Source organism: Xiphophorus couchianus, chromosome 20, assembly GCF_001444195.1.
Source record: "Xiphophorus couchianus chromosome 20, X_couchianus-1.0, whole genome shotgun sequence".
NCBI lineage: Eukaryota > Metazoa > Chordata > Actinopteri > Cyprinodontiformes > Poeciliidae > Xiphophorus > Xiphophorus couchianus.
Window position 1 is genome coordinate 25175010 of NC_040247.1, and position 10235 is coordinate 25185244.

Sequence of the window (10235 nt, forward strand, 5' to 3'; positions counted from 1 at the left end):
ATGGGAAGACGGTGAAATAAATAAAATAATAATAATGTGAACAAAACTACCCTACGGAGAAAACCCATTTCGGCCGCTTGTATCCGCGATCTCGTTCTTTCGGTCATGACCCAAAGCTCATGACCATAGATGAGGGTGGGAACGTAGATCGACCGGTAAATCGAGAGCTTCGCTTTTTGGCTCAGCTCTCTCTTCACCACGACGGACCGGTACAGCGCCCGCTTGACAGCAGACGCTGCGCCAATCCGCCTGTCGATCTCCCGCTCCCTTCTTCCCCCATTCGTGAACAAGATCCCGAGATACTTAAACTCCTCCACTTGGGGCAGGACACCCCCCCTGACCCGGAGAAGGCACTCTACCCTTTTCCGGCTCAAGACCATGGCCTCGGATTTGGAGGCACTGATCCCCATCCCGGCCGCTTCACACTCGGCTGCGAACCGATCCAGCGAGAGCTGCAGATCACGATCTGATGAAGCCAAAAGGACCACATCGTCTGCGAAAAGCAGAGATGAGATCCTGAGGCCACCAAATCGGATCCCCTCAACACCTTGGCTGCGCCTAGAAATTCTGTCCATGAAAGTGATGAACAGAATCGGTGACAAAGGGCAGCCCTGGCGGAGTCCAACTCTCACCGGAAACGAGCCCGACTTACTGCCGGCAATGCGGACCAGACTCTGACATCGGTCATACAGGGACCTGACAGCCCGTATCAAAGGGCCCGGTACCCCATACTCCCGGAGAACCCCCCACAGGGCTCCCCGAGGGACACGGTCGAACGCCTTCTCCAAGTCCACAAAACACATGTAGACTGGTTGGGCGAACTCCCATGCACCCTCCAGGACCCTGCCGAGGGTGTAGAGCTGGTCCAGTGTTCCACGACCAGGACGAAAACCACACTGCTCTTCCTGAATCCGAGGTTCGACTATCCGACGGACCCTCCTCTCCAGGACCCCTGAATAGACCTTGCCAGGGAGGCTTAAGAGTGTGACCCCTCTATAATTGGAGCACACCCTCCGGTCCCCCTTTTTGAACAGGGGGACCACCACCCCAGTCTGCCAATCCAGGGGAACTGCCCCCGATGTCCATGCGATATTGCAGAGTCGCGTCAACCAACACAACCCTACAACATCCAGAGCCTTAAGGAACTCCGGGCGGATCTCATCCACCCCCGGGGCCTTGCCACCGAGGAGCTTTTTAACCACCTCGGCGACCTCGCCCCCAGAGATTGGAGAGCCCAACCCAGAGTCCCCAGGCTCCGCTTCCTCAGTGGAAGGCATGTTGGTGGGATTGAGGAGGTCTTCGAAGTACTCTGCCCACCGGCCCACAACGTCCCGAGTAGAGGTCAGCAGCACACCATCCCCACTATAAACAGTGTTGGTGCTGCACCGCTTCCCCCCCCTGAGACGCCGGATGGTGGACCAGAATCGCCTCGAAGCCGTGCGGAAGTCTTTCTCCATGGCCTCTCCAAACTCCTCCCACACCCGTGTTTTTGCCTCAGCAACCGCCCGAGCCGCATGCCGCTTCGCCCGCCGGTACCCATCAGCTGCTTCCGGAGTCCCACAGGCCAAAAAGGCTCGATAGGACTCCTTCTTCAGCCTGACGGCATCCCTCACCGAAGGTGTCCACCCTTAGAGATAGGGTGAGAAGCTCAGTCATCCGGGAGGGACTCAGAGTAGAGCCGCTGCTCCTTCACATCGAGAGGAGCCAGTTGAGGTGGCTTGGGCATCTGGTCAGGATGCCTCCTGGACGCCTCCCTGGTGAGGTGTTCCGGGCACGTCCCACCGGGAGGAGGCCCCGGGGAAGACCCAGGACACGCTGGAGGGACTATGTCTCTCGGCTGGCCTGGGAACGCCTCGGGATTCCCCCGGAAGAGCTGGAAGAAGTGGCTGGGGAGAGGGAAGTCTGGGCCTCCCTTCTGAAGCTGCTACCCCCGCGACCCGACCTCGGATAAGCGGAAGAAGATGGATGGATGGATGGATGGATGGATGGATGGATGAACAAAACTTGAAAAGTTATGGAAGGAGTTCCATGACTGTCAAAGCATTAATAGGACAACTTTTTTTTAAAACATTAATTCTGTTCATTTAAATTTTTCTTTGGATTCAATGAAACATTTTTGAATTTGAATTGATGTTTGGAGATAGTTGTTTACACACCTTTACTTTCAATCAAGTTGGGCTGGGAACTTTGGGGCAAATTAGTTATGCAAGATGTAGCTAAACCACTCTAATTTCATTAAAAAGATGTTTTTTCTTCATCCAATTCAAGTTATAAATCAGCTTTCATTTAACTCTTTTAGAGATTTTTTTTGTGTTTCTCTACAATAGCTCCTGTAGTGCTTTTTGCGATTTAAACTATTGTGCAACTAGAATCATCTGAAAGCAAAAACCTTCAGACGATTATGACCAATTTGCATGGACACAGGTTTCACCAACTCAAACTTAAGACTTTTTAGGTCAATTATGAATAAAACGTAAAATCTCTATCACTACAGAGATACAAAATTTACAGTTTTGGTCCCCTTCGTTATTTTGTGTGTCTTTTTGTGGCTCTTGGCAACAACCTTGTGCTTCTCACATGTCATACACCTCTCTAGCTTGCTGCTAATACTTAGTTGCTAGTCGGCTAGCTAGAAAACAGCTATTAGCAGCTTGTTACTGGTAGCCTTACATGAATAATGTATTCACGTCTATGGTCTTAACCACTTTGAGTCACAGAACGCAGCGAGTGAAGATGTCGGCACACAACTCAAACTTTTGCAGGGTCCTTCAAGAAAAAAAACCTAGATAGAATGAGATTAAATAATGCTGAAAGGCCTGCAATTGACACATTTAAGGCTAACTTACATTTTCGTGTTTGAATTTAAGATATTTTAAAGCCTTAATTTTAGATAAATTAAGACTTTTAAATATGCGGACACCCTGCCGCTATATTCAGTATTGCTTTGGACCAAAAGGCATATCTGCTCATTTGATTAATTAAAAGATGATGAGAAAATAAATACAAATCACACAAAAAAACCTCATGTTGAATTTTTAATTACTGAAGAAGGTGAGTTAGTTTGTTATCCAGCTTTTACTGTACATTCTGAGAATGAGACTGCAGATCATGCACTTTTCCTCACTGTAGATGTAGAAAAAACAAATTAAAACATTAAGTCGTTCTGTTTCATAACCAATGAATAATGATCATATAAAAAAGAGCAACATAGATTGACAAAATCCAACAATCACGGTACAAAAAAAAAGTTACTCAAGGCTGAGAGTCAGATGGCTGATTTTACACACTATTAAAACTACGTCACATAAATGTTTACACTACAGGGCAGTTTCTCCTGTCTGAGTCTGTAAGGACAGGATGAGATGTGGGTTAAAGAAAGAAGAAAAACCAAACATTGCTTCTTTTTATCCATCTAATAGCTTGAGAATGCTTTCTCTCTCCTTCAGAGCTTTCCAGGCCTGATCCTTCTCCTTCTTGGTCGGTGTGCGTTTCTTCTGCCTGGCGGCCATGATGCGCCGGAAACCCTCCATCACCTCGTTATCGGCCACCCTCACTCTCTGCCTCAGCTCCTGCTTGCGCATCTCTTCTTTTGCCAACCTGTGGAGACAGCGGCATGTCAAAGGCTCAAAACTGACACCTAGACTTCGTTGGTGCAGTTTACACCAAAAAGGTACAATCCTCACCGGAGCAGCTCCTGCTTCCTGGCTCTGTTGTGGGCAATTAGGGCTTTGAGTTCTGCTTGTCTCTTCTGCAGCTCGGCGAGGACCTCGTCCTCCAAGTCTCCTCCTTGTCCGGGTCGCTCCTCCGAGTCCAGAAGCCCTTGAGCTATCAGCTCCTCCTTGATCCGCGCCTCCAGGGAACGTGTGTGAGGAACACTGGGAGCAAAGAAACCGGCAGGAAACTGTCACTACCAGGGTGTGTGCAGGTTTCACCAACTCCCTTTTAAAGGACATAATGTCATTAATATTAAATTAATGACATTAATTGGTAAGACTAGTCCTTGACATCCGTGTTTAAAATCAACCAAACTTCCAACTTCAGAGTGCTGCATCAAATGCTGCTCTTAGATCAGTGCTAGTACTAGCTGACTTTTAATGTTGAGACAATGGCGTTCTTACAGAGTCATATTCAATAAATTAGAATATACATCCCGACGAGTCTAGTTTATCGGATTAAAAGGAGCTTTTTAAAATAACAACTTTAAGCAGGTATTTACAAAGCCCACATTTTTGTTTTATAAAATAGATGTTTTTACTGGTCTGATGTTATATTTTAGTCTTAAATGCCGTGTTTTCATTAACTGTAAGAATAAAATCCATCATGATTAAGAGAAACTCGTTTACTGAATGGATCTGTACATTAGGTTGATGTTAAAAATACCTGAAAGCTTTTCCCTGACTTCGAGGGGAAGTCCCAGCTCCATCATTAGCGTCCTTTCCTGACATGTCCGGTATTGGAGAATCCTCCATGGGGGATATAATGTTCTCCTAAAACACGACGGGGGGGAATGCGGGGTGAAACAAAACTCAAACGATCATTTCTTTATATTTTATCTCCTGTGATTTCTTTAAAGGGGTTTTAAGAAAAATCCTCTAAGCTTTAGGAGTCACATGAATCATCAGAGTAGAAAACCTGGATCTGACCTCTACAAGGGCCTGAAGCAGACGCTGAGTGAGCGGACCAAAGGGACAACCGTCTTCTGGTGATTCGTGCTGAGATTCGGATTTCTTCAGCAGTGAGTCTACATCTACATGGATGAACACATGGATGAGTGCTGACATGGAAACACGGCTGCGCAGAAATACGATCCTGTCACTTTAAAGCCAAAGGCAGATATGGCTGTGTTGTTCTCTCACCTTTAGCATCCAGTTCTGACAGCGGCCCTCCCATGATGCTCTTCTTCTTGTCGTTGGCTCGTGCCCCTTCCCTCTGCTCCTCCAGCAGGTCTTCTTGAGCCCACCGCTGGGAATAGTGTTTCCCCAACGCAGGAATCTACAGGAAACAGAATTAAGTGTAAGAAACAGATTCCCATTTATTAATGGGGTTGTGTTATGTTTCCCATAATGCTACCCCTTATTATGTTTATAGCAAAATCCGTTATACAAATATTATGTAAAATATTCAAAGTCTAAAATTTGACTTTGTAATTTAACGACTTGAATTTGGGCCTCTGTCTCTTTAAAAACGCCTGCTTTTTCTGAAACTCCGCCTTTATACTTTGTATCTACAATGATTTACTGATTCATTTTGTACAAAAAAACACTTATTTTGTTGACTTCAAACATTTTCATTCTTTTACTTGACTATTTAGTAGATAAAAAAAAGGCAAAAATGTTAGTTTTAAAAATGCTACGAAAATATTTTTTTGTAATGGCATAAGGTTGGGACACCTCTTGTCTACATGTAGAGTAACAATCCAGCCTCAGCTGAGCCGTTTTAGCCTCAAATAAAGGAGCCGAGTTTGGTTTTCTGTCATACTTTGAAATACTCGGCCTCGTCCTCTGGAGGTTTCAGAAGCTCCTCCAGCAGTCTGGTCTCTTCATTGGTTATATCCGCACAATACGGCTCAACTGAAGCCCAGAACCTGAAAAACAAAGTAGCACAAAGGCGCCTGAAGAACTTTTTTTTGTAATTTTTTTTTTATGGGTTGTAAGTTTACAGGAAAGCAGGGATTCATTACCTGTTGGGAGCGTCGTTTTTCGGAGTGCGGGGGATATCTTGCGGATCATCTGTAAATTCATATTCTTGAACTTTCGGTTGCAGGTTTTTGGATTTGGGTCTGCCGGGTCCTGGGCCCGGCCCGTGCCCTCCCTTGCAGTCCAGTTTTTGCTTCTTGGGCTTGTGGCGGACTGGGGCTGCAGGATCTGGGTCCTTGCTCGGCTTCAGAAAACGCTTGTCTCCCTTTTTGTCCTGCCAGTCTGTGAGGATCTGAGGAGGAGCATGCCACAATGAGGGCAAGGTGGTGCGGTCACAAAGTAGTGCATACCTTTTATTTATTTATTTAACTTAGCTTTTGGATCAATAACGTATTTCTGAATTTTAATTCGATCAAAGCATATTCAACTGTTAGGAGGATGTAGCCAAAGTCCAGAGCTAAAACTGGGTGAGCATCTATGACAAACTTGAAAATGGATTTTCACCGGATTTGACCAAGCTTGAGCCATTATAGACAGAATAATGAGCAAAACTTCAGCTCAGATATGGAGAGCTGGTACAAGCATAATCCAGCTCCATAGGGGAAAGTGGAGGATGGATTGACTCAAGAGACTCTCAATAAAAATACACATCACACTTTTCAGACTAATTTATTTATTTATTTATTTTTTTTACATTAAGTCTATTTAGCATCTTCCTTTCAGGTTTAAAATATGTGCTACGTAGTAAAAATCCCAATAAAATTGCATTAAAGTTTAGAAATAATGTGATTTTTTTTTAAAGTACACAAAAATGTTTAAGAGGTGTGGATAAAGTGTCCTGGATCTCCACGCACCTGTCTCTGCTCCTCCAGGGCCCGCAGGCGGCGGCTGGCCGAGGACAGCAGGGTCTCCAGCTCCAGCTGCAGGGTGTCCAGCTCCTCAATGCCGATGCCATCGTCCTCTGAGCGGCCCAACACCGCAGTGTAGCGGGGGCACAGCTTCACATGCTCCACGGGTTTGAAGTCGTAGTATTTAAGCGGGGGACAGTCCTTCAGCTCGCTCATGATGCTGTCCGGCGGTGGGGGTGTCTGTCAGCGGCTGTTCACACGGGCAGCGTCGTCATTTCTTCATCATTCGTCTTATGGACACACAGCGCGGCGTTTCGCATCTCAAACCCAAAGCACGTCCAAACGGGGCTGCCTGCTAAACACACGGCCGCCAAATTACTGCTCTGTTTTCACGAAAGCTGCTTCAGTGTTCATATTACGTACGCAAATAATATATACAAAAACGTTTTAATAACCTGTTCTTATGTATTCGGGGCGTATACGCACCCAAATTAAATGTTTTAAGAGTAGCAATATTTACCGTCAGTGAACGGCGTCCATGATGGGAAAAAACATTGTTTTGAGAGGGGTGTTTGTAACGTATATAAACAACGTCGTAACCTCATATAAAGCTAAAACTCGCTTAAAAGTAAAATTACATCTGCCTTAGTGCGGGTAACAAAGTTAATCATTCAATGTAGCGCCAAATATGTGGGTAAAATTATCAAGTTTCGATCCCATCTACTTGAAATGCTAAGGTAGTATCTTCAGAGCAAACCATTTTCCCACCATGGTGTAACTGCGTCAGTACTTTCCTACTAATAATTTAATTATAACCTTTCTAACTGTACAATATGTAGTAAAATAAACACTTTGCTCGGAAACCGGCCTAAAATCGTTGAAATGATCCCAAAACAAACCGTTAAACGCAACGTCTTCTCCCATAAAATAATGGAATGGACTCGTCGGGGTGTACGCTCGTTTTGTTTAAAGGTACTTCTGACCTGGGCGGTGGCTTGAACTTAGTTCATGGTTTTCTCTGTGACGTGCAGACATCCGCCCCTTCAAACAAGGAGTTAATAGAAAACGAGCGCACTTTCGCTGTACTCTACTATGTAGGATTTACGGAAGAGTCGTCCCAGGCGTGGCTGAGGAACTTCCTTCTTGTACAGATCAAAAATGGTAAGTCTCCTACACTACATGTACCTTTATATTTAAATATTTAGCTTTTTAATTCGGCCGATCGCGAGTTCGTTCAATGCGATATTAGCTAACTACCTAGCTTAAGTGGCCGTTTTGCGGCTGGGCTGCAGTAGAAATCAGAGCACGGACATTCTTGATGAAACGATATGTAGAAATTAAGGGAGATTTAGCTGAGCTGTCTTTTCTTCTCGGGCGTCTTGTTACGGATTTATTTTTTCAATACCTTTACATTTGAAGGCAAAAATATATATATGTTTTTCTCGATACTGTTGAGGATTTGCTTGAAGAATAACGACGAGCTACCGTCACCTGAAGGCATCACGTCCACTACTCCTAAAGAAACCAATCACTTCCTTCCTAAATCCACACACAGCTGAATTATAGCTTAATAACTTTGTGTGTACGTGCATAATAAATCATTATGAATGAAATGAAACCTTAATGTGAAATGTATGTCAAACCTGACCTCAGAGGTCAGGCCCTTTGAGCTGGTAGGTTCACTTTTGTTCCTGCTCTGATCTTTATCGCACAACAACATAGCAGGCGATAACCATTCCTCCCGTTTTCTGCTCAGACGGCGACTCTGCGCCCCTACCTGAACGCTGTGAGGGCCACCCTGCAGGCAGCCCTCTGCCTGGAGAACTTCTCCTCTCAGGTGGTGGAGCGTCACAACAAGCCCGAGGTGGAGGTCAGGTATGTTTATTGGCACTGGCTCATTTGGAGCCCCAGTGGCTGTCGAGAATGTTTGTTGTTTTCATTTTTATTCCATCCCTCAAGCCTCTTGTGGATATCCTGCAGCTGCCACACAAGTATGGACTTGATCCGACTTGCATAAGAAAGCGTGGGGAGGGAAGAAAGAAATGGCACAGGCGCGAGCAAGGGCTTTTGAAGTTGTGCTGGAAGGGGGCTTGCCGCAGCCTGTTTTGCCCTCAGCAGCTATCTTGTAAAGAATGAACGACCCCGAAGGCTGAAAGATGCGTTTTCCGTTGACATGGTTACAGGAGCAGTAAGGAGCTGCTTCTCCAGCCCGTGGTGATCAGCCGTAACGACAAGGAGAAGGTTCTCATCGAGGGGTCCATCAACTCCGTCAGAGTCAGCATTGCCGTCAAGCAGGTCATTTTAACACAATTTGATGTTGTTGTTGCTTTTTTAACACCACAATCTTTTTGAATCTAAACGCAATTCTACTCAACTGCAGGCTGATGAAATCGAGAAGATTCTTTGCCACAAGTTCATGCGGTTCATGATGATGAGAGCTGAGAACTTCTTCATTCTGAGGAGGAAACCAGTTGAGGTAAGGAATCAGTTTAAAAAAAAAAATATAGATTTTTTAAAACCCTTTAATGACAGCAAAGGGTACAATCATCCATATGCAAACAGAATACAATAAAGTACCGAGGCAACTTATTTGAATTGACATAAATCATATTCCTCTACAGAAGCTGGAGTGAGATAAGCAGAAAGATGCCAAACGGATGGATTTTTTCTTTTCTTTTTGTTTTTTACTAAATTGTTTGCATCTTCTGTCACATCTCCACAGGGATATGATATTAGTTTCTTGATCACCAACTTCCACACGGAGCAGATGTACAAACACAAGCTGGTGGACTTCGTCATTCACTTCATGGAGGAGATCGACAAGGAGATCAGCGAGATGAAGCTGTCCGTCAACGCCAGGGCCCGCATCGTCGCTGAAGAATTCCTCAAGAACGTACGTTTATTTTTTAAAATTTTTTATAGGCTTGAATATTGTTTGACATAATGACTGAGGCTAATTATCCGCTTCCTTTCCACAGTTCTGATGCTGGCCTTGTCTTTGGGGTCTCTCTAAGGTGCCAATCAACTCACGGAGAACTTAGGGAGTAAACAGCCAATCAGCGAGGAGATGAGATCGTTGTGACCAATCCGACAGCCTTTTGTGTGCATCCTGTAATATTTCCCCCGTATTCATGGATATCAATTCCTGTATATAATGAAATATTTGCCAGTTTCATTGTCAGCCTCTCTGAACAAATCCCCAAACAAAGGCGGGTCCTTAAAGTATTAATCAAGTTGATAGCCATGAATACGATGGAGCGCTGAGGATTTGTTGTTGCAGATAAAAAAAGAAAAATGACCGGGTTTTTTTTTTGTTTGTTTTTTTTGTATCGTCTAACGGAGTCCTGTATGTTCTGTCGCCATTGCTTCAAAAATTGTCTCCAAAGTTTTGAACACAAAAATGTCTAAGGGGAGCGATCCGCGCGGCATTAAATCACGGAGTGGGAAGCCGCTCTAAAGTTGCCATGGTAACCAGTGAAAGAAAAAATAATGAGAGAGAAATAAAAGTCATCTGTTTGTACTTGTGTGTTTGGAGTCAGAAAAGCGCCATACATGGTTTGGTGCCGCTGCACCTATAAACACTTTCTGAGGAAGTGGTTCGTCGAAGGCAGTGAGGTCATGTCAGCGAGGAAGGGGAAGTGCTGCGGACGGCATGTTAGCATGACACTTCAGGGAGATAAGGTCATTTGGTTTTAAAGTGGGGTTGAGCGGACTACTCCAAAGTTCTCGATGTCTTACTTGCAGCAAATAG

At 44.9% G+C, this 10235-nt stretch overlaps 2 protein-coding genes and 1 long non-coding RNA gene across 3 annotated transcripts; 2 read left to right on the top strand and 1 right to left on the bottom strand.

Annotated features, from left to right (window-relative positions):
* Window positions 1–3022: 3022 nt before the first annotated feature.
* tada3l (transcriptional adaptor 3 (NGG1 homolog, yeast)-like) lies at window positions 3023–7360 on the bottom strand. The gene is made up of 9 exons (XM_028003671.1): window positions 7005–7360; window positions 6491–6734; window positions 5681–5928; window positions 5479–5584; window positions 4857–4992; window positions 4644–4747; window positions 4381–4487; window positions 3684–3875; window positions 3023–3597 (listed from the first exon to the last, which is right to left on the bottom strand). Exons 2-9 carry the CDS (start codon window positions 6698–6700, stop codon window positions 3405–3407), a joined length of 1296 nt encoding a protein of 431 aa, XP_027859472.1. The 5' UTR covers window positions 6701–6734; window positions 7005–7360; the 3' UTR covers window positions 3023–3404.
* On the top strand, window positions 3797–4997 carry LOC114135947 (uncharacterized). The gene is made up of 3 exons (XR_003593700.1): window positions 3797–3915; window positions 4574–4735; window positions 4863–4997. It is a non-coding gene; the product is annotated as an uncharacterized LOC114135947 (long non-coding RNA).
* A 148-nt stretch (window positions 7361–7508) lies between the features above and the next one.
* On the top strand, window positions 7509–10004 carry arpc4l (actin related protein 2/3 complex, subunit 4, like). Its single transcript, XM_028003673.1, has 6 exons — window positions 7509–7645; window positions 8241–8359; window positions 8668–8779; window positions 8865–8960; window positions 9207–9377; window positions 9463–10004. Exons 1-6 carry the CDS (start codon window positions 7643–7645, stop codon window positions 9466–9468), a joined length of 507 nt encoding a protein of 168 aa, XP_027859474.1. The 5' UTR covers window positions 7509–7642; the 3' UTR covers window positions 9469–10004.
* Window positions 10005–10235: the final 231 nt, after the last annotated feature.

Coding starts and splice junctions, on each gene's coding strand:
- arpc4l (XM_028003673.1), top strand. Junction 8,360..8,667: donor AAGCCCGAGGTGGAGGTCAG/GTATGTTTATTG, acceptor ACATGGTTACAG/GAGCAGTAAGGAGCTGCTTC. Junction 8,961..9,206: donor TGAGGAGGAAACCAGTTGAG/GTAAGGAATCAG, acceptor ACATCTCCACAG/GGATATGATATTAGTTTCTT.
- tada3l (XM_028003671.1), bottom strand. CDS start 6,700: ATGAGCGAGCTGAAGGACTGTCCCCCGCTTAAATACTACGACTTCAAA. Junction 4,993..5,478: donor ACGAGGCCGAGTATTTCAAA/GTATGACAGAAA, acceptor TGTTTCCTGTAG/ATTCCTGCGTTGGGGAAACA. Junction 3,876..4,380: donor AGTCAGGGAAAAGCTTTCAG/GTATTTTTAACA, acceptor CTTTGCTCCCAG/TGTTCCTCACACACGTTCCC.